At 39.0% G+C, this 24,866-nt stretch overlaps 2 protein-coding genes across 3 annotated transcripts in view; both read left to right on the forward strand.

The window, feature by feature from the left end:
* LOC136857634 (ankyrin repeat domain-containing protein 39-like) overlaps positions 1 to 24,866 on the forward strand; it is a 203,324-nt gene that overhangs the window by 84,078 nt on the left and 94,380 nt on the right. For both annotated transcript variants that reach the window (XM_068225257.1, XM_068225258.1), the window contains exon 3: positions 22,291 to 22,515. In XM_068225257.1, coding sequence (XP_068081358.1) covers positions 22,291 to 22,515 — 225 coding nt within the window. The remainder of the gene's footprint in view (positions 1 to 22,290; positions 22,516 to 24,866) is intronic.
* LOC136857635 (uncharacterized) overlaps positions 1 to 24,866 on the forward strand; it is a 161,047-nt gene that overhangs the window by 81,861 nt on the left and 54,320 nt on the right. The window contains exon 3 of the mRNA XM_067136438.2: positions 22,291 to 22,515. The gene's annotated coding sequence lies outside the window, so the exon portion shown is untranslated. The remainder of the gene's footprint in view (positions 1 to 22,290; positions 22,516 to 24,866) is intronic.

The raw sequence follows: 24,866 nt of genomic DNA on the forward strand, positions 1-24,866 counted from the left end.
ACTAATAATAATTTGTCTAAGCATTTAGCTTTGTTAGTAATCTTTGAGTACAGTAGTTCTTGCAAGTTTCATTTCTGTTTGTGCTTAGTAGTGACATACAATACCGGTATTGTAATTAGGATACATCTGAAAGTAGTTTAAAAATTACTGTAGTATACTGTACAGTAGTATACGAGTAGCCTAATGTCCTATCGGAATTTAGTGTGCTTATTTTATTATTGTAAAATATTTGTGTAGTTCTGGTGTAGTAGAGGTATCCGTAGAAACTCTTACTAAAATTCTGTTGTAATTAGGATAGGCTTAATTGCAGTTTGGAATTGTGTAGTTCTTGTGTATTCCTTTCGGTATTAAGTAATTAACAGCAGTTTTTATCCTGTTAGGGGTTGTAGGATAAAAAATAGAGTACGACTAAGTAGTATTGTAGTGTAGTCGTATATTAATTACCTTACTGTCATGTGATCTGCGAGTACTATCCCAGACAACATATCCCTCCATTCATTTATTCTTTGCAAATAAGTTATTTTATTTTTTATTTTCATTTTTTCCGTAAAGAATGGTTAACGAGCGCGAGTGTACGGACTGTGGGTGTGGCGAGGCATTGAGGGGTAGGAGGGAGGAGTTAGAGAGTTTGAGGGAGATAATTAGGAAGACAGGAAGGAAGATAGGACTCCCTCAAACAATGTGCAGGTTACAGTAGGTGTACAAGAGGGAGGGGGAGGATAGGGGGGAGTTGTAGAAGACAGGTGGTCTAATGTTCTAAGGGGAAGGAGATTGCAGGCTAAGGGTTCTATTCAGGATCAGAATTCAGGACAGGTGTCTGTGCGAAATCGGTGCTAGTCACTCCATGTAGAACAACAGAGGGAAGATGACGGAAAGGGAACTGTTGCTGAGATGTGTGGAAGTAGGAGAAAGGGAAAAGGTAGGAAAGGGAAATGTAGAGTAGAGGATAGGAAAAGACAGGTGGAACAGGGTCATGGGAAGGAGAAAAGGGAGGAGGAAGTAGCTTCTGCAGCTATCGGGAAAGATAGGGCTGATCAGGAGGCGAGGGGATCAAATGTGGTTGGTAGGGTTTAGGCTCTGGTCATGGGGAATTCCATCGTTAAACACGTGGAGAAAGTGTGTGGAGGAAAGGGATCCAGGGTAGAATGTTATCCAGGAATTAGGTTGAGGCGGATGTTGAGGAAAGTAGAAGAGAGGGAGGAGGGGAAGGAGAAGGTGGTAGTGTTTCACGTTGGTACCAACAACGTAAGGCAAGCCGATATAACTACCAACATAATTGGATGTGTGGGATCTGGTAAATGCAGCACGAGAAGTTTAAGAAAGCGGAGATTGTTATTAGTGACTGGAGGGTGATTGGGGATTTATATGAGACTATGGAGTGGGTATGTGGAAAACTGGGAGTGAAATTTCTAGATCCTAATGGATGGGTAGGAGATAGGGATCTGCGCTCAGGTGGCCTTCACTTAAACCACAGTGGTACGTATAAGTTAGGAAATTAATAGGGAGGTAAATTCAGGGAAACGGGATGGCCTAGGGAGCGGTGATAAGGGAACAGGTAACTGGAAATCAAGTAGGGATGACATAAAATTGTTAGTGTTGAACTGTAGAAGTATGTAAAGAAAGGAATAGAATTGAGAAATATAATAGATATATATTTACCAGATATTGTAATAGGAGTTGAATCATGGCTGAAAAATGATATAATGGATGCAGAAATTTTCTCACAGAACTGGAGTGTGTATCGTAGAGATAGGAATGGTGGGAGGGGGAGTATTCATTCTGGTGAAAGAAGAATTTGTAAGCTACGAAAAAGTTAAAGATGAGACACATGAAATTCTAGGTGTAAGGCTCATTTCTAAAGATAATAGGCAACTTGATATATTTGGAGTGTACAGACCAGGAAAGGGTAGCACTGACACGGATTCAGAATTATTTGATAAGATAATCAGCTATGTAGGAAACGACATGGAAAGAAATGTGATTGTAGCGGCGGATCTGAATTTACTAAATGTCAGTTGGGAAGGAAATGCAAACAGGAAGCATGACCAACAAATGGCAAATAAGTTAATATGGGAAGGACAGCTGATTCAGAAAGTGATGGAACCAACCAGAGGGAAAAATATCCTTGATGTGGTGCTCATAAAACCAGATGAGCTCTATAGAGAAACTGAAGTAATAGACGGTATTAGTGATCATGAAGCTGTTTTTGTCGTAGTTGAAAATAAATGTGATAGAAAGGAAGGTCTTAAAAGTAGGACTATTAGGCAGTGCCATATGTCTGATAAAGCAGGCATGAGGCAGTTTCTAAAAAGTAAATATGATCGGTGGAAAACAGTAAATAACAATGTAAACAGACTCTGGGATGGGTTTAAAGAAATTGTTGAGGAATGCGAAAACAGGTTTGTACCTTTAAGGGAGGTAAGGAATGGTAAAGGCCCATCTTATTATAATAGAGAAATAGAGAGACTAAGGAGGAGGTGCAGACTGGAAAGAAATAGAAATAGCTGTGGAAGTAAGGAGAAATTGAAAGAACTTGCTAGAAAATTGAAACTAGCAAAGAAGACAGCTAAGGATGCAAGCAAAATTGGCAGTCATACAAATTTTAGTGAAAAATGGAAGGGTCTGTATAGGTATTTTAAGACAGAAACAGGTTCCAAGAAGGACATTCCAAGAATAATTTATGAACAAGGGGAGTGTGTATGTGAGAATCTTCAAAAGGCAGAAGTATTCAGTCGGCAATATGTAAAGATTGTTGGTTACAAGGATAATGTCCAGATAGAGGAGGAGACTAAGGCTAAAGAAGTATTAAAATTTACCTATAACAATGACGTTTACAATAAGATACAAAAGTTGAAAACTAGAAAAGCAGCTGGAATTGATAATTTTTCTGGGGATATACTAAGGACAGTGGGTTGGGTTATAGTACCATATCTGAAGTACTTATTTGATTATTGTTTGGTCGGAGGAGCTATACCAGATGAATGGAGAGTTGCTATAGTAGCCCCTGTGTATAAAGGAAAGAGTGATAGACATAAAGCTGAAAATTACATGCGTTGTATGTAAGCTTTGGGAAGGCATTCTTTCTGATTATATTAGACATGTTTGTGAAATTAATAACTGGTTCGATAGAAGGCAATTCGGTTTTAGGAAAGGTTATTCCACTGAAGCTCAACTTGTAGGATTCCAGCAAGATATAGCAGATGTCTTGGATTCTGGAGGTCAAATTGACTGTATCGCGATTAACCTGTCTAAAGCATTTGATAGGGTGGATCATGGGAGACTACTGGTAAAAATGAGTGCAATTGGACTAGACAAGAGTGACTGAATGGGTTGCTATATTTCTAGAAAATAGATCTCAGAGAATTAGAGTAGGTGAAGTTTTATCTGACCCTGTAATAATTAAGAGGGGAATTCCTCCAGGCAGTATTATCAGACATTTATGTTTTCTTATATATATAAATGATATGAGTAAAGGAGTGGAGTCAGAGGTAAGGCTTTTTGCTCATGATGTTATTCTCTATAGAGTAATAAATAAGTTACAAGATTGTGAGCAAGTGCAACATGACCTCAAATGTTGTGAGATGGACAGATGGCAATGGTATGTTGATAAATGGGGTTAATAGTCAGGTTGTGGGTTTCGCGAATAGGAAAAGTCCTCTCAGTTTTAATTACTGCGTTGATGGGCTGAAAGTTCCTTTTGAGGATCATTGTAAGTATCTAGGTGTTAATATAAGGAAAGATCTTCATTGGGGTAATCACATAAATGGGATAGTAAATAAAGGGTACAGATCTCTGTGCATGGTTATGAGGGTGTTTAGGGGTTGTACTAAGGATGTAAAGGAGAGGGCAATATAAGTCTCTGGTAAGACCCCAACTAGAGTATGGTTCTAGTGTATGGGACCCTCACCAGGATTACCTGATTCAAGAACTGGAAAAAAATCCAAAGAAAAGCAGCTTGATTTGTTCTGGGTGATTTCCGATAAAAGAGTAGCATTACAAAAATGTTGCAAAGTTTGGGCTGGGAAGAATTGAGAGAAAGAGCTGCTCGACTAAGTGGTATGTTCCGAGCTGTCAGCGGAGTGATGGCGTGGAATTACATTAGTAGACGAATAAGTTTGAGTGGCATTTATAAAAGTAGGAAAGATCACAATATGAAGATAAAGTTGGAATTCAAGAGGACAAATTGGGGCAAATATTAATTTATACGAAGGGGAGTTAGGGATTGGAATAACTTACCAAGGGAGATGTTCAATAAATTTCCAATTTCTTTGAAATCATTTAGATTTAAATGCAGATCAGGATTGATTGATTGATTGATTGATTGATTGATTGATTGATTGATTGATTGATTGATTGATTGATTGATAATTCTTTCCACTCAAGTTAGATCTTAGAAAGTATTGAGTTCGACTTAGAACCGTAAATAAATAAAAAGTCTTGTCATAAATGAAATGTTATACGGACGTCGAACCACATATAGAGTTTCTCTGTAAAAAGGACAGTCCCTATTAGAACGGCGCTTTAACGTAACATAATTATTTAACTCAAGATGGAATTTTGAAAGTCCTGAGTTCTACCTAGAGTAGGAAGACTCACAATTGGATGCAGTTATGCATCAGTAGACAAAGCGCCATTTGACGAAAATTGAGATTTTAGCGCAATCTTGTAGAGAAAGGCTTGAATTATTTATAAAGAATTCCCCACTGCATTACAAGAGGCCGTTAGTTGTTAGTAAACAGAAAACCTAAGCGACAAAGCAGGAATGAGTAAAAATGTAAATTGCATCAGTAGACTATGCAACTTTCCAGTTTGCATCATTAGACCAAGCACCACATTCCTCACATTGCGCACGGTTGATAGCGAAGGAGCCCGCGTTTTCGATAGTGCTGACATTTTTACGTGGTGATACATTGAGTGGTTTATCAAGTGACGAAGTTCAGCGATGTATCAAGTACTTCCAAAAGTAAGGAGGACGACAATGTTACTAATGCAGCTTGCTAAGGAGGTTGCGTCTGAGAATCATTCTCTAGAATTTGATGGTGAATCTCAGGAAGTAAATCTAAATAAGTCAAGACAGGGACAACCACGGGAAAGTAGGGTTCCCTTTCACCAGGCATTTATACCTCTGTGGCCAAAAGGAAAACCTATCTCTGAAGACAAACTAAGAGACTTTGGTTCGCTGATGCACCTAATACCTGCAGATGCCAAACAATTTTACCAGAATCTTCAAGCAGATTCTGACATCGTGGATGACATAGATGGATTTAATGGAGATCCTGATTTCGAGATTGAATGAACTGAGAGCAACAATCTTATTACTTGTCCAGTGATTTGTGTGTGTTTATGGGAGAAAATACCTTTAATCACATTTTCTGTCTCAAGCAGAACAAAACTTACCGTTAGGCTTAAAAATATCACGTCAGTACTGTACTCTCAGCATATAATAGGCCTATCATGAGGAAAAATCCATTCAAAAATTTTATAGACTACAATGGCTCATGTCTTACCATTTGTATTTGAGTCAGAAAAGTTGAAACTCCTCAAATCAGTAAGTCGTTATAGCAACGACTTTAGAGAGTAGCTTCCCTTCTAGAATTTCTCCATCTAAAACTTTAATAATGTACCGGAGTTGTGGCGCGGCTCGTGCTGGATCAAGCACTTAGCGGGCCTTTTCAGACAGTAGGAGATTCAGTTTTTAATCATGGCTGCCGCCACGTTATATTTTTTGAAGTTTTACTCAGTAGATACTTAACAGTTAGGGGTTATTGGTGTAGCATCGTGATACATTATTTGCACTTGAGAAAAACCTTAAATTGCTTCAATAGACTAAGCGCCATTTCTTCAGGAAAATCTGTGTAGTGCAAGTATAAAAATGTTGAAATTTGGTGAGAAGGTACAATCTATTATCTTAAAACACCAGTAATACCATATTTAGCAAAATTATGTTCGCTTGAATTTACACATAGAACCAAATTTAAACGCGATTATCTCGCAACCAACTTTTGGCGCTTAGTCTAGTGATGCATAACGGCATCCAATTTAAGTAAAAGGTCTTGTCACAATTGATCAGAAGTACAAAGGATGAAACGTGTATAAAGTTCCTATATGAACATAAAAATTGTTCTTTAAAAACAAACTGTGAACAGTCGCCTGTTTTAAATGTTATAAATTGTTTCTATGGAAACTGCACTACAGCTGTGGATAGTTTCCTTTAATTTGAATATTGAAATCTATTTTAAAAGGTGTAAGTTGCAAGGGCGGGCCATGCCCCTAACACCCCCCCCCCCCCTCCCTCCTAGCTCTCAGGGTAAGGAAAAAAGCTGATGTAGTCAGGTGTTTTTCTTTCAAGAAAATGATTTAGAAGTCTGTATTACATAGAAGTGGTAGTAACCAACAGACAGGGGATACCGTGGGTGTTATTCTACCACAGAATACAAGTCGCCATTCATCTTCAAAAATATTAAAAATAATACATACCCTCAGGTCAAGGCCCCCCTACAAACTGTCATATGGGCTCCCATGGGAAGTTGTAATATTAATAAAATCTTCAAGGGGATTTTTTTCAGTTCAATGCGGGGTCAAAGGAGTAAAAAAAAAAAGAAGAATAAGGAAAAGTAAATAATGCAAAAAGAAACGAGTGGAAGTAAAAGTTTAAAATAAAATTAAGTAAATTGTCAGGTTGAAAAGGAGAGGAGGAGGTAGGGGGGGGGGGGGGGCAAGAGGAGTTGAAACAGGTGAGAGAGAGAGAGAGAGAGAGAGAAGAAGGGAAACTACCGAGCGAGTTGTCCGTGTGGTTAGAGGCGCGTAGCTGTATGCTTGCATCCAGCAGACAGGAGGTTTGAATTCCACTGTCGGCAGCCCTGAAGATGGTTTTCCGTGATTTCCCATTTTCACACCAGGCAAATGGTGGGTATGTACCTTAATGAAGGCCACGGCCGCTTCCTTCCAACTCCTAGGCCTTTCCTATTCCATCGTCGCCATAAGAGCTATCTGTGTCGGTACGACGTAAAGCCACTAGCAAAAAAGAGAAGGGAACTATGGACGGTGTAGCGAAGGATATGCGTAACGTAAGAAAGTGTTATGCATAATATGAAAGATAGAGCTGCAGAGAGTTTTCTTATTTTTTTTTTAAGAAAATAAGGAAATCAAACAAAAATTTTTGTTTTTTCGGAGATGTCATTTAAATTTAGGCCCTCATTAAAATATTGGTCCAAGTGAATGTAACAATTTTCCTTAGCATCAAGCAAGGGACCTTTGTTTAGGACCTCCACTATCTCAATATCTTGATCAAATTCAGTAAAGGTATTATTTCGTTTAATTTCCGGGTTGAACCGTGTTGTAGTTGTCTGTACATCATGTACAGTTTGCCGACGTTTCGAATACATTGCAGTATTCTTTGTCAAGGCGACTGAAATACCCCTACTCGATCCAAGGTAATCAGTCTCCCAGGCAGCAATTTACACTACTAGAGTGGCCCTGACCTTGGCCTTTTGTATCCTAGTCTTTCTGGCTGATGTAAGCCCTGGCTGTCTCGTGAGCGTTCTGGAAGGTATGTGTCAGAGCCAGGTAGTGGGGACTTGCCCGCGCTGTTATATAATGGGGTTTCCGTCCGTGTGTTTATGTTGTGGTCTGTATGTCTTAAACTATGAATGATAGGCATCCAAGAATTACTGATTTTATATCCTTCTTCCAAATTTATGTTGTTCGGATGTTTCTTGATTTCGATAGCCTCGCGGATTTTCCTTTCCAGATTCCAAGGGATAGCATCTAGGATCTTGGTCTTATCAAATGATATTCCATGCCTTGTTTCGTAGGAATGCTTGGCTACCACTGAAATATCTGTGTTTTGGTTCTTGGTGTGACGGATATGTTCTTTTAGGCGGGTGGAGATCAGACGTTTTGTTTCACCAACATAACAAGCTCTGCAGCTACATTCAATGTGATATACTCCAGGAGCCTGTAATTCTATTGTGTCTTTTACTGGTGGTATATAACGAGCTAGCTTTATAGATGGTTTTTATGCCGTATTTGTCCAGTGTCTTGCCGATCCATACATTAAAAATACTACAGACAGGAATGTTGAAGATATTTTCATTTTGAAGCCCATTCCTGAGGCTCTTGATTAAGTACAGAAAGACATATTCCATTGCTCATGTGTAAGTCACTAATGTGCATAGTTCATTAACGTTTTAATAATGTATGTACATTTCTCTGGTGACTGAAGTTCTCAAAATATGCCATAATTTGTGATACAGCATTTACTTTGCCTATAAAACCTACCTTTGTGCAATTTATTTACTTCTGAGTTAACTTTTTCGCTGCGGTAATAAACTTTTGTCGACTTGGTACTTTCCTGCTATAGTTTCCGCGTGCTTCTTTAATAAAGGCACATTTAATAATACAAACATCTATAGTCATGTATTGACTATGTACTAAGCATTGTTTGAAAACGTTGCTTCAATACTAGACCTATGTTTGTTATCGTTCACCTGCCCGCCCGCCATCATTCCTGTCAGCTGTCCGGCCGATAGCAGGCTGCACTCAACAACTAGGAACGTACGGAACAACATTAGTAATGACAGTGAAGAAATCTTCAATCTTTTAGTGGCCGATTCTGATTCAGACTGTTCAGTAAATTTAGACAATGAAACAAGTGATGATTTGCATAGTGATTGTTCGGAAGAAAGTGCCAACGAGGAAGATCTTTATTTTGTATCAGACTGGCGGGATATGAGTGATGACATAAGAATTACAAAAATGAAATTATTTGACGGGGCTAATTTCGATATAACAGTGAAAAGCAAAATTTCGAATTTTGATGACCCATACAAGGCAGTCCGCTGGCAAAATGAGAAGACCTTCTGATTACATACCTCAGGCGCGCCTGACGGAAAGGCACTTTCGTGGGAAGCAGCAGGACAAGAGTCATAAACCTAATTCTGTTGTTTGTTCCATATTACCAGCAAAATGTTCAAAGAAAGGAAAGGGACTGTGCAAGAGAAATCAGACTTTTTTTTTTCTTTTTTTGTAAGAATTGCCAGGACAGCCTGCAATGTGTCCAGTTCCGTTTCGAGATGTATCACAGTATTGTGTGTTTGAAGGTCAAATGCAATTGCTAGTTTGTCAAAGCTGAGTTAAAAATGGTGCAATAGTGTTGAATGTCGCTAACCTTTAAAAAAATAAAGTTTCAGTTCATTTGGAAAATTAAAAAAATACATTTTTCTCTATGTGTTCTGTTTAAAAATAGCACAGCAAAGGAGTTAATTATGAGCATATATTGTTAATATTGTTAATACGAGCCCACTGCTGGTTTAAATTTAAACTATATATTTGAAATTAAACCTTGTTTAAAACAAATAAAAAAACTAAATTTTTGGGACCCATAAGGGAAACTTACTACAGTTGGAAATCTCTCTGGTGCCAGAAGCCTCATGCCAGTCCGAATATGTCATGATGCTTATTAAGTGCTAAGTTCATCAACAGCAAACATCACTGATGTAGAAATATTGTTCAGTCACCATTGTAACAATTATAGAGCGTTGATCATAAGAAGGAGCATGGCATATACAGCATAAAAGTATAAAAGCTGTGCTTCATTGCCAAATTGAATCTTTAATGAGGTTCTCCAGTATTTGTATATAACAAAGAAAATGAACATAGGGGAAGCAAAAGACTGCAAGGGGAAACAAAAACTTAAGACAGAATATGAGTTGCCCACATAAAAAAGCCAAAATATTTTATAAAATATGAACTCAGAAGACCGTTCAGTCCTAAAGGTAGTGTTGTACATGCAGCAAAATAAGTCTTTCCTTAAACTGAATTTAGTAGAGTCCTATTGTTTCTGCTATATTTTCTACCACAACCATCCGTAAGGATCTCTGATGGGACACTTCACAAAAACATTAGCTGGTACACATGGACCAAAAAGGACCTTCCAGTGGAATCTGATGAAGTGGTTTCTTTTTTTTTGAATTTTTTAAAATGTTACTTGAAGAGAAGATTCAGCTCAAACAATATGCTTCTTTGCAATTATTTGTCAGTTGTCCGACTCGTTGGCTGAACGGTCAGCATACTGGCCTTCGGTTCAGAGGGTCCCGGGTTCGATTCCTGGCCGGGTCGAGGATTTTAACCTTAATTGGTTAATTCCAATGGCACGGGGGCTGTGTGTATGTGTGGTCTTCATCATTTCATCCTCATCACGACGCGCAGGTCGCCTACAGGAGTCAGATAGGAAGACCTGCACCTGGCGAGCCGAACCCGTCCTGGGATATCCCAGCACTAAAAGCCATACGACATTTCATTTCATTTGTCAGTTCCTGTCCACGACAAAATAAAAATACTATAATACTATTATTATTGTATGTAAAACAAAATGATTTGTTTGTGATTGAGCTTGTTTTTCTACTTAGCATACAAGGCATATCTGTCTACTGGCAGATCAAGAAAAGAAGTACAAGGAGTACAATATCTTACAAAGTTCAGCAGATTACAGCAGAATTATGGGTATACCAATATAGTTAGCCCATTATTGGACATTATAAATTTCCCACCTAACTCATTCCTGGTTATCAGCGTTTTGCCCCAGTGTGCTAAGTTGGGCTCATCAGTTGGTAATTAGCACACCTACTAAGACGCATGGCTAGTGCATACCATGGAGGCCACCATGTAGGCTACTCGGAGCCACCGGCAGCGCCAATGCACTATGAGAGACTTTCTCATTTTTCAGAAATTGATGCCAGCCTGCCTTTGGAACAAATATTTCATATTCCTTGTGGGAATCAAGATATGGATCAGAATTATTGGTAAACACAATATGGGTAAAAACTGAGTGGAGTAGCCATGTATGTCAGTGCTCTATGGCTATGGAGCCAAGCTCTGCTTTTGGAAGGCAAGTGAGTTCGAACCCCACCATCAACTATCGTGAGAATGGTTTTGTGTGGTTTCCCCATTTTCACAAATCCCAGGCAAATGTCGGAACAATTCCTCTTCATAGGCTACAGTCGATTCCTTTCATCCCTTTACCAAATTTCATCTTCATTAGCTCCTCAACAGAGGTTGATATCAGGAAGGTCATCCGGCCATAAAAAAAAGGGGGGGGGGGCAGTGTAATTTCATCTCACCTCATCTCCGCACCCATATAAAGAAATGGGACTAAGAGGTTGACGTACATAATTAGGGTACAAAATAGTATACATTGGATCTGTAAAAATACATACATCATTATAGACCGTTATGCTTTTGATTTGATTGATTTTAAAAATCTACCCTTAATCCCATAGTCCCCCAGAATGGTGAACATCTTTTCCCTTGGTACCCTGTCATACGCTTTCTCAAGGTCTACGAAACATAACTGTCTATTCCTATTGTAGCATTTTTCAGTTACCTGGTGCATACTGAAAATCTGGACCTGACAGCCCCTCTGTGGTCTGAAGCCACACTGGTTTTCATCCAACTTCCTCTCAACCACTGATCGCACCCTCCCTTCGTAGATGCCAGTGAATACTTTGTCTGGTATACTAATCAATGATATACCTCGATAGTTCTTCCAATTCTTCCTGTTCCCTTGCTTATAGATATCTGCAATTACTGCTTTTGTCCAATCTGAAGGTACCTTACCAACACTCCATACTAATCTTATTACTCTATGAAGCCATTTCATTCTTGCCTTCCCACTATACTTCACCATTTCAGGTCTGATTTCATCTATCTCTGCTGCTTTATGACAATGGAGTTTATTTACCACCTTTTCCACTTCCTCAAGCATAATTTCACCAACATAATTTTCCTCCTCCCCGTGAGCTCAGTTTTTCGTGACACCACCAGGAAGATTTCCTTTTACGTTGAGAAGATTTTCAAAATATTTCCTACACCTGTCCAGTGATTGCCTGGGATCTATTACGAGTTCACCTGAATTACCCAAAACACTGTTCATTTCCTTTTTCCCCCCCTCCCTTCCTAAGATTCTTTATTACTGTCCAGAAAGGTTTCCCTACTGCTTGCCCTAGCCTTTCCAGGTTGTTACTAAAATCTTCCCTTTAGATTCAACAACTATTTGTTTCACTCTGTTTCTTTCATCTATGTACAATTCCCTGTCTACATCAGCCCTTGTTTGGAGCCATTTCCGATAAGCCTTCTTTTTACGTTTACAAGCTGCTCTCACTTCATCATTGCACCAAGATGTTCGCTTTTTCCCATCCTTACACACAGTTGTTCCTTAGCTATTCCCTTGCGGTTTCTACTACAGCATCCCTGTGTGTCACCCATTCTCCTTCTGTATCCTGAGCCTACTTACTGTCCATTGTTCAGAAATTCTCACTAATCCACTTTCTCTATCGTAGGTCTAGAGATACTTCACTACAGATCAGATAGTGGTACCCCTACTTTCCCATGTGTAGCAGTGAATAGTCTTATGCTTGAAGAATGTATTCGTAACTGTAACTGCTTAAAATGGGTTTTTTAAAGTCGGGCTGAGTGGCTCAGACGGTTGAGGCACTAGCCTTCTGACCCCAACTTGGCAGGTTCGATCCTGGCTCAGTCTGGTGGTATTTGAAGTTGCTCAAATACGTCAGCTTAGTTTCGGTAGATTTACAGGCACGTAAAAGAACTCCTGCGGGACTAAATTCTGGCAACTCGGCGTCTCCGAAAACCACAAAAGCATTAGTGGGACATAAAGCAAATAACATTATTATAAACATGATTTAGCTCGGTAAATTAATGAAGCAGGATGCTATCCTACTTACACGTTCTCCAAGTGAGGATCTCTCCTCCAACGGGTTAGGGACCACAGTGGATTGTATAGTCCTAGCCGCCTGAGCACGAGGAGGGCCATGACTCGGAATATGTTCGAGATGCCTGCTCCATTCCATAGCAACTGGTATCTCGACTCTCAGGACCACTTACTAGGCCACTCAGCCGTTGCCCATGGTTGACAAAATAGGATGTGACTACAGTAACCCATACCATGAACCATTAAATCTATAAATATTTCATTAAATTTTCTAAGGAGGCTTTTACAATTTTGATGCACACAAAACCTTGTTTAGTGCGATTTTGTACAGGTTATAAATCTATTGGTCAGAGATACACCTTTACTGGATTGAACTCCTGTTCCACTTTGCCGAAGAGGAACCTACAAGAAGTCCCAAGCTTTAGATGTGTTATCACTAGAGCCCGGATTTACATGCACTATCAAATCTCAAAATGTGCATGCATGCATGCACTATAATTTGGTAAAACATGCACAATAAACTGAAAAATATGCACTATCAAAATTCAGTTCTTTTCGAAACTTTGTACAATTACTGTAATTTCTCCAAATTGTCTTGCTTTAAGCTCATCCGTTTATCTGTCAGCACATTCTTAAGCACACAAAATGATCTTTCTACGTCATAAGAAGTGACAGGTGCATACTTGAATGAAGACATTTGGGACAAAGTGAGTTCAAATTGTACCTCTCTTGCATTTTCACCACAGTGCATCTTTTATAAGGTTGACGAATTCAACATAAGTATTTCAACGGATCACTTTGTTCGACCTATCTCTAGCTGCCGCAGTTACTTCTCCATGTGATGACTGCAGACACATTTGAATTTCCTCAATCACTGTTAACGATTGCCTGCTGCGATATCAAAGACGTGTGACGACTGAGAGTTCCGGGCAGGAAATTCCAGGATAACGGAAGAGGGTTCAGAGCAAAACCAAGGTTTGTAAGTCGCTCTCTCATTAACGCGGCGTCGCAGAAGTGCTATACAAGTTTTGTTTTGTTCATCTAACATAGGTGAAAAATGAGCCATCAATGTGTAACACTCAATTTACGGTTCAATTTATAGCAGTGTATAACTGGAAAATCTTATTTCTAAGAATTACAGAGGTCGACGTGGAGACTTCCGCCTTATGTCAATATTTACCCAAGTAAGAGGTTAGAAAATGCTTAGTTAATTGGATTATAGAACCTCTACCGTATATACTAATTAATATTGGTTGTCTCATAGGATGCTAGGAATACATTCTTTCTGTCTCTCTCAGTAATAGACATACTGTATAACATGGAAAAATGATCCCAAATGGAAACCAACATTTATAAAAGGCACTATCATGCAAATTAACATTATATATGCGCCAAAGTCAGAAGAAAAGTCATATTATGCAATATAAACGTCCAAATATTTGCTATTAAATCAAAAACCTTCAAAATATGCATTATGCATGAATTTTCTCCTGAAAAAGTCGCATGCAAACATGCAGGGAAAAAGAACGGTTATTTGGAATCGTTAAAACACAAAACGCATATTTGCAAAGTTTCAGAACTGTAACCAGCTTATTTAAAAACATGCATTTGCATGGAAATCTGGGCTCTAGTTATCACTGTTCCTAGTGTCAACTACTCAGTCAGGAGATGGCATTGCTCCCACATCCGTGTGTCATGCTCCTCGCTTTCACCTATCCTATTCGACTTCCCTCGGTCAACTCTTGTTCTTTTCCGATCCCGACGATATTAGAGCACTCGAGGCCTAGGGAGTCTTTCATTTTCACGCCTTTTGTGGCCTTGTCTTTCTTTGGCCGATACCTTCATTTTTCGAAGTGTCGCATCCCTTCCATTTTTTCTCTCGTAGTGTTATAGCCGATGTACCCGTGCTTCGCTACGGGATTCTCAGAATGACTGTCTTCGTGGTTTTCCTAACTGAAGTCAACTTAGGCCATTACAAAAATGTCGGTAGTAGTGTAGTAGTTAAAAGTAATGTTATCATATAAAATACTCGATCAAATGAAAAAAATGCACATTTTCTCACTTTTAACGAACAGTACTACAGTGCTGATCCAACAGTCGAAAGTTCCAGTGCTGGAATGACCAGGCCACAGACAGACGTGAACACTCCTCTGCCATTATTCCGTCAAATGTGCACACTGCTCATTCTAATTAGTGCCTAAGAGTAGGGATTGAATAGGTCGAATGCTATTATGAACCAGAGTATTACGTACTGGTAATATCAGAAAATTTATGAACCAGGGGGATGACATGCTAAAGAAGAAAGTTATCCAACTCCTCATCTACTTCCCGCCAATATTCAGACAGGCTGTTATACTCGACACGACCAGGCGAGTTGGCCGTGCGGTTAGGGCGTGCAGCTGTGAGCTTGCATCCGGGAGGTAGTGGGTTCGAACCCCACTGTCGACAGCCCTGAAGATGGTTTTCCGTGGTCTTCCATTTTCACACCAGGCAAATGCTGGGGCTGTACCGTAATTAAGGCCAGGGCCGCTTCCTTTCCACTTCTAGCCCTTTTCCTATCCCATCGTCGCCACAAGACCTATCTGTATCGGTGCGACGTAAAGCAAATTTTTAAAAAATACTCTGTATACAACAATAATCCCATCTATTGGAGATGAATTGTAACAGAGACGCAACAAACAACGATCAGTGTAATGTTAATGTTGATCAATGTTATGAGCTTTCTGTATTGTAGGCCTTCACATTAAGTTTTCTTTCGGCTCTGTGATATTAGGGCGTCTTACAGAATTATTTGTAGCATAGACTGTAGTTCCTTATTCCCCGACTTTCCATACTGATTTACATTAATTTCTGTTTACCCACTTTCTCGTGACTCGGCGCTGATATAGACTTGGCAACAAAAATCAAAATTCATGAATATCCCTTATCATAGCCGGTATGGTAAAAATATATAGGACATTAAATGGTAGGAAATTTAATACTATATAATTTTAGTTGTGTAGTATTTGTCGATAGTACCACTAATAACACCAAATATTTGAGAATTAAATTTTAGGCCTTCCCCTAAACTGCCATTTCACTCAGCGTGAATAAAATTATTTATGACCTAGATTATAGCAACTTGTTTCCCGACTTTGCATACCGATTTTCATTAAGATAGGACCACTGATAACTTACATATTTGAGAATTAAATTTTAGGCTTTCGTCTAAACTACCATTACTTTCAGCATGAATAAGATTATGTATGGCCTAGATTATAGCAACTTAATTCCCTGACTTTGCATACCGATTTTCATTAAGATAGGAACACTAATAATATAAATATTTGAGAATTAAATTTTAGGCCTTCCCCTAAACTACCATTTATTTCGGCGTGAATAAGATTATTTATCGCCTAGATTGTAGCGACTTACTACTGGACTTTACATACTGATTTTCATGAAATTCTCTTTAGTCGTTTTCTCGTGATGCGTGTACATACAGACAGACAGAAATTACGGAGAATTAAAAAGTGCATTTCCTTGTCGCTATGGACACGGCCGATACAGAAATACCATTCTTTTGAAATTCTGAGCAATGTACAGACAAAAACTCTTATTTTATATATATAGATAAAGGATTGTTACCTACTTGTACTTCCTCTTAAAATAGTCCTACCACCACTGTCATGAGAAGAAATAGGGTGTAAAGAAGCTATGGAGATTTCTGAACTTGATCAATAATGTTGCCGTTGATGGTTTCACGGCCCGTACTTATAGACATGGTATAGGCTTTTGTGCTTGTGCCTTGTCAAGAAAATAAGGTAAAATTCTTTATATTTCACAGAGAACTTTGCTCTGCGTCTTCAGAAGAAAATCTTGACTGTCCACGAGAAAGGCTTCTGAAACAGTGAGGTTTGAATTTAGACGTTATAATAGAAGTGGAAATGGTATGTTAATTCGTGTTAGACGTTTTTGTCTGTCACCTAAAATCATGAAGGACAATATCTCTGTTTTTTGGAAGTGAAATCTTCAGTTGCTGCTTAGAGTTTTAATCTGAAATTAAACAAATTAGTTAAGCATGTCTTATTGGTGTAGGTAAGAAATGTTAAGAATTTTGCTTTATTTCAGCAGAGTGTATAGATCCCAGGAAGTATTTCCTCCATTTTACAGTGTTCGTACTTTGCACTGATAGCCTACTAACAGGGATAATTAAATCATTTTCTGGTTTCATATGTGTATGTATATTTTCACTGTCTCATAACCACCACATTCCTTGTGGTTACATTTAATCATCTGAGATTGGTTGTGAAGCTGTACAAAATTACCGAGAACATCCATCTAAAAGAATGTTGGAAGGAACAGGACAAACAGAAGATTTTATATGATTGCAAGGTAAAGTTGATGAGAGCAAAAGAATGGGGCTGCCTCAAGGCAGGGTGTTCTCATCAACATTCTGTAATATCAGCACATATCACTGACTGGTGGCAGAGTCAGTTAGGCATCATTCGTTTGTTTCCACCAAGTTAGCAACTTCCAAGTTTATTCTGGTGCCATTTTGAGGATGTTTTAATTAATTTTTTAAAAAGGTGGTGTTGGCTCCTGGCTCATTAAAGAACTCCTGTGGGGACACAGTTCTGACACCATGGCATCTCTTAAAATCCATTGCAGTTGAAGGGATATCTACAAATATTATCATATAGCCAAACGACTAAGTTATCCAGAAGTACAGGGATTCATCTGTGCCCTCGGCATTGTGATAGCTGTTCAAGGAAAAGATTGTGAATAAATGGATAGGAAGTTAACAGATGGAAAAGCTGATGATGTATTGTAAAAATGATCACTTGAAACCTAACCAAGTTATCATTTAGTTTTTGTTTTAGAGAAGTGAGAAGGGGAAGTGAGGCACTGACACTGTTCTTGACACTATTCAGAATTAAGCCCGATGTATATCCTACCAGAAATACTGCCATGACTTGAAATGAAAATTCATTGTCAAGAGCACCAATATCCGCAAACTAAGTGGCTTAGTATTTGGAAGTTATCGCTTAGTACTGTGCTCCTCAGCATTAATGGTTAGTTTTTCAATTGGGGGGGGGGGGGTTTCATACTAAAGTTGTGAATATGGCTGTTAATAAATTCATCCAAATCGTAACAAGTTATCCGCAAACAGCACTGTTCCAGAAGATGTATCTGATGGGTGGTATAACATATACCGAGCTCGATAGCTGCAGTCGCTTAAGTGCGGCCAGTATCCAGTATTCGGGAGATAGTAGGTTCGAACCCCACTGTCGGCAGCCCTGAAAATGGTTTTCCGTGGTTTCCCATTTTCACACCATGCAAATGCTGGGGCTGTACCTTAATTAAGGCCACGGCCGATTCCTTCCCACTCCTAGCCTTTTCCTGTCCCATCGTCGCCATAAGACCTATCTGTGTCGGTGCGACGTACAGCAAGTAGCATACATACATACATAGGTATAACACATCCTCCAAATATCAGTGCAGATTGCTTGGGGAAGTGGATGACAGATGGTGCGTATCCTTATACGGTCATCCAGTTTTTATTCCTGGCATTTGCCATACATCATTACAGATGTGTAGAAAGTGGCAGGACTAAGACTTTGAACTGAAAGAGAATCTGAAAAATCTGAACACCCAAGAGTAAAGGTTTCAAAATGTGGAGGCAACATAGTGAAGTTGTTTTGCTGAAGGAAGTGGTATGATTACTGGGAAATTTTGGTCAGTGACCCACCATGATTTTATCATTTTCATGTCATCACTTTCATTTTATCATACATGCACTTGTTTTCACATAAATCCATCAGAATTGCACACTGAATCTTCTTCAATAATATATTTGACCATAGACCATACAATCAAACAGAAAACAACCATGTTATTCTGATGAAACAGACACATTGGGCAACTGCGGCCCAAAGAATGGAGAATTTTCTCATGTCTCTTTCCGATTTATTGGAGGATAAAATGCAAAAATAAATTTTCTCTGCTGAAAGTTTTGCTCTCAATATAGGTTACAAATATCTATGTACGCTTATTTGTTTTGTATTTATGTGCATAATATTTAATTTTGTAGTTATTCACTAAATAGTCAAAATAAATGCAAGTTGAGCTCCAGATTTTCTCTAGATAAATCCAGGAGCCAAATATACATTTTGAGCCATTTACAAAATGTGTTCGTTACCTTAAAATTGTAGTAGCCTACTGTTTTTGAAAATTATTTTATTTTTATTTTATATAGATGTTTTAAAATGTAATTCTTTGTCCAAATGAAGTAATGTTTTGGAAAATTCAGCGTTACTCTCTTTAAATTTGTTTCCTTGATTGATTTTCGTATGGCTCCTTTTTCACCAAACCAGTCCATTCTTGACCAGTCCACAGCTCAGTTCTGTTTTGTCTAGTCAACCCCATATGCCGGACTGGACTAGACTGCGCTGCTCTGAAACAGTCTCTAGTTATAAAATAACAGGCATTAATACCTCAGCTTTAGCTGAGCTATTTACCATACATAGTATGGGGGAGAAGATGGTGTTGACAGTGATTGGGTCGAAGTATGCAGATTCACCCAGTAAATATTAACCCTCAATCGGGCGCGCTCTTCCGACGAACACTCTCGGGCGCGCGATTATTTTCATAATTTATTGTACGGCCTTGGAATCTAATAAAAATGTTGAAGTATAATACTGTTGCAAGTAAGTTTACTTTTATTTGCATAATATTTAAAACATTTTTACGTACTCTATGACCGCATTAGAAAAATAAAAACTTGTTGAAAATTGAGTTGATTTACAAATAAATGTTGAAGGCTTTGAAAAATAACTTTCCGTTCTATTCATTTTTTCTGGCTTGTAAAATTGAAGCTATTTGAACTAGATATATATTTATTTATCCTCCCCTTCATCCATTGTCACTGTAATATTTCTAGCATAAGTAATCATAAATTAAAACACCGTTTTTTTTTTTTCATAAGTATTTGTATTTCAAACGATAAACATCTAACGTTACAGCATAACAACCACCTTTGTGAAAAACATGTACGGTATATGAGAGAATTATTCAATATTTTACGTATATTTGAGTTCATATTCAAGTTCAATTTTGCACTATTTTCTTTATGTGAACACACTGAAGAATTATTGTCATTGTTTTAACCAAATATTGGTATAGTCGACAATCTTTTGTACTATATCGTCTGGAAAGAATAGCTCCCAGGTTTCAATTGGAGTTTTAACATTCATGGCTAAACCTTTAGGCCCTGTAAGGCGTGTTACAATATTATGACCTGGTCCACGACCAGTCGTTGCGAATGTTGGCTGCGCACGCCATTCTGTCTTACCGTCCTTGCCTGTGAAATTCACTTCAGAAACACCAGCACCGCATCCGTCATCACCAGATAGCTCATTATTTGTATCATGGTCAGTAACCTGAAGATTGTCAGTTTCACCTTCATCATCACTTTGTGGCTGCTGTCTGGAAGTATCTTCTGCTGCCTCATCAACTTCTTCCAATAGGCATCCCACTGCTTTGTGTCTGTCTTTCACAAATGCAGTTGTTCTTTCATTTTCTTCCTTTTCAACACACTCTATCAATAATCGGATCCTTTCCTCTTCAGCAGGATACATATTGAGATGTTTATGCACACGAAACTTCACGAATCTAGTAAAACACAGCCGGGCGCGTACTGGTCACAATGACCGAGACACAAGTTACACGAACGGGCGCAACGGTGTAAAAGACCGCAGACTGACTCGAACATCTACCTTCCTGTCTACAGGGTGTCTGAGGAGGGGCCACCCTATCAGGTGGCTAGATGATCCCTTGGGGGAGATAGTCTGGAGGAGGGGGGGGGGGGGGGCATAGCTGACCTTCAGACGGATTCCCTGACCAAAACTTTTAGAGGTCGGTCGTTTAGACCGCTACGCGCCCGATTAAGGGTTAGGGCCAGAGTGGAGAATTTTCTCACGTCTCTTCCCGTTTTATTGGACAATGCAAGTAAGTTTGTTTCTTCCAACTGAACTATGAATCATTCAAGAAACTGGATAGGATGCTATGCGGATGGACTCTGGACAAATTTGTGAAGCTCAGCTGGAGCAGGAATGGTATTTAGAGAACAAGTCACTTAATTTTGGTGCTCACTGTTATTACTAGCTGCTTGATATAATTATTATTATTAACTGTGTTGGCCACATTTGACCACATAATATAGTTAATGCTACAATAAATACTATGAGTGGCAATATCCTTCCATATACTTTGCCACGAACCTACTACGCTGGCGTAGCAGGGGGAGAGGTGATACTCCCACGTGGCGCATCCCAGGTGGCGGATAGCGGGGTCCTAACCGGCTTGCTGGCGGATTTGAGGGAGATAAAATACCTCTCGTGGACCAAACACGCAAACCCCCCTATGAGTGGGGGATGCAGGCGAAGAATACACCCACGGTATCCCCTGCCTGTCGTAAGAGGCCGTTAAAATGGGCGACCAAGGGACAATTTTATTAGAACCATGGGTCGCTTTTATTTGCACATAGTACCACTAGGTTAGGTACCAATTAGGTTTGTGATTAGTAGCATTAGAGTACGTTGCCAGCTTGTACAGTACCTGTGATTCGTACCCCTATATGCGCAACACCATGAGATTAGCGACACCAAGGTTCTGCTGCGCCTATGCTTTACCCACTATGCGAGGAACACCATGGGATTGTGCGGGTTCAGTCCACTTATGTGAGGAACACCATAGGTTTGCGTTGCCTGTAAATAGCGCCGCAGTGTGCAAAACACCATACGTCTTTGGTAAATGTGTGAATTTCATTACCTCTGAGTAGTACCATAATGTATGGAATACCGTGAGTCTACCCTACTTTTGATTAGTACCGCAACGTGACACATAGCATGGTTCTATTATCCTAGCGATAAGTACCAAATTTGGGGGGGCCGATGACCTGTATTTTGGACCCGTTTCGATTACAAGCATCATCGATTCAGTATTATGCTTTAAATGTAATCCCTTGGTTAGTAATACTGTTATTTAACGCTAGTTTCTGGGAATGTGGGGCATTGCAGGTCGGATCCACTGATTGTTTTAACTTCATATCCATCCATTCGTTCTTTGCCCTCATGTTTTTGAATCTGGTCAGTGGAGGATTCTAATTTTAAATGGTCATTACATTTCGTCTCATTTCGTACCATTAGGGGCCGATGACCTCGATGTTAGGCCCCTTTAAACCACAAGCATCATCATCATCATCACCGTATATTTTGTAAATTACACTTCTGTTTCTATGTGTATGTGATGTTCATTGTAAATACATTCATGTACTAACTTTTGTATTAAATTCTATTGTCATCATCGATATAAAGAATTCCTCACACATGTTCAGAATACTCTTATCTCTTGGACTGGACTGGTCTAATGTGAATGATTGCATTTATTTGTGTGTGCTGCATTTTACAGTAAATCATCCGACTCTACTAGTCTGGCTTGGTGAAAAAGCAGCATAAGGATCTTCTTCTTCCCCCATCCATCACACACACACACTAGAATTATAAATACTGTGTTTGTTTCAGCGTCTGACATCGAGCAGTTGAAACGATTTGCATCTGGCGGTTACTGTGATGATTCTACCATTGTTTATCTGCAACATCCATGCGTCATTTTAACAGCGCTTGAAGTCTTGGGCTACAAGGTTGTGGCATCATCATCTACTGCTGTTAAACAGGACTACAATGAGTACATGTGGACTATGAGAGGAGAATTTGCTGAGCCTGAACCATTGCTTTCAAAACCAGCTAGTAAGTATTAATACATTACAATGTATATAATAAAAACTTAATATATAGGTGAAATCAAGCACATTTTAGTACAGAATTCATTCTGTACTGATTGTATATATCTTATGGTCATTTGTGGAATTGAATAATCGATCAGCCTAGTGAAAAAATGAGGGAGCTAGACTGAAAGAGAAATATAATGTATGAAAAAACTGTAAATAGCACAATATACTTAAAAGTTTAGCCTCCAAAGATTTGTATTTTATGTCAGACTCAGTCTTTCTTCTGCTAGGCTTTTATTGTTTCTATTAGAAGTATGATAGATAATTAAATAGTAATTCTCAGTTGTGGGGCCCAAAAATGGGACCTGGCTCATGGAGAAGGGAGGATTAATCCCAAGAAGGATCATGAATCTTAATTCTGAGACCGGAATTTTCGTGGAAGAGTCTGTGAACCTACTGGACTTCAAGAGCATTGTACCAGTAAAACATTCTTGGCATAAATGTCTTAATGGCTTATGGTCATCTGAAAAATTACTGTCGCAAAATGTGTGGAACCCAGAAACTGTGCTAGCTGTGATGCAAAGTATGAGTGGACGGACAATGTTACTTAGCAACAGTGCAGGCTATGTCTTAGGGTTGTCAGTCATCTGAAATTAGCGATACAAACTGTATGACGTGATGTTACTTAGCAACTGTCGATTGGTCATGACTGAGAGATATATATACAGACGTGCCAAGTCTCCCGATTTGCGCGGGAGACTCCCAATTTTTCATCATTCCTCCCGATCGCCAGGTCCGATCTCCCGATTTTCAGAGCAATATCCATAATTTTCGTATTATTTTAAACTCCCGCGGATTTCCTCGTTTTGTCGATATATGGCTGAGTATGGCTGGTCGATAGTAGTTATAATAATGATACCAGATGGCAGTAACATAGTCGTTCTACCCAGGGCAAGACCTGCAGAAGTGCTCGTGTTGTGCCTTAATATTTGTTTTGGCCAAAATGTCAAAAAAAGAAATATGATGCAGTGTTTAAAAGCGCTTATAGGGAAGAGAGTCCGTGTTTGAGTGAATCCAGAAAGGGGCCAACGTTCACATTCTGTACTGTATGTAGGTGTGAGTTTTCAGTTGCACATGGTGGGAAATGCGATATACTCAAGCACATGCAAACGAAAAAACATAAGGAGAGTGTTCAGTGTGTAGAAAGACACCAGAAACTGAACTTTTTATGTAAAAACCAAGATGTGAATCCTGTGACGAATGCCGAGGCGTTATTTACGTCATTTATAATAGAACATAACCTGCCTGTAAATTGTGTCGATCACGCGCGACCTTTGTCTCGCAAAATGTTTCCTGATTCGGAATCGCTAAACGATATGGGTGTGCTAGAATGAAAACAGCGGCTATCATTACAGAAATGTGCATGGAAGAAAGGGCGAAAATTGTATTACATTTGCAGGTGAATGCATTTTGTGTTGCTACTGATGGTAGCAATAAAAGCGACTTTAAGATATATCCCTTTGTTGTAACAATTTTTTAGGCCTGAACTCAATGAAATTCAGAGTTGTCTACTCTCTGTGCCTAATTTAGAAGGGGAGCTAACATTGCCAATCTTTTGCTCTCATCTTTTTGGGAATTCTGCATTCCATTAAAAAACTGCCTAGCTCTTGGTGCTGATAATGCTCCAGTAATGGTAGGATTAAAGAATGGTGTGGCAGGATGTTTCAAGCGGGGAAAATAGTAACATAATCATCGTAGGCTGCTCTTGTCACCTAATTAATCTTGCCGCCGAGAAAGGTGCGGCATGCTTGCCCGTAAATGTAGATGAAAGTATAATTGATATATTTTATTATCTGGAAAGGAGTGCCAAGAGGAAAGAAAAGGTCAGAGAATTTCAGACTTTACACAACACAGAGATCAGGAAAATTCTGAAGATGTGCCTACTCGATGATTATCACTAAGAAGGTGTTTACATAGGATTTTGCTTCAGTGGGACACTTTGGTTACATTATTCCGGAGCAAAATTGTGAGTAAGGATTCTCAAATGGAAACTTTGAAGACTTACAAAATTCCTAAGCACAGTTTAAGTGCAGATGCGTCATGTTTGTCTGAAAAGGTTAAGGATTGTCATAACATTTCACCTCACTCCTCAGTTAAAAGGAAAACTCAGTCATCAGTTTCACAAAAAAAAAAAAAAATTGCATTGTCTCTTGAAGAATGACTTTTCGTATTCCTTTCATCAAATTTACATAAATCTTTTTGCCTTTTTCTCTGAACTTTTATGGATATCTTTGAGAATCCAAACGTAGCTCTTCAGTCAAGTATGCCGCACATCCACTTATTGAGGTCAGTTTTGGAGGAACTATTGAA

Source organism: Anabrus simplex, chromosome 1 (genome assembly GCF_040414725.1).
Source record: "Anabrus simplex isolate iqAnaSimp1 chromosome 1, ASM4041472v1, whole genome shotgun sequence".
Lineage (NCBI taxonomy): Eukaryota > Metazoa > Arthropoda > Insecta > Orthoptera > Tettigoniidae > Anabrus > Anabrus simplex.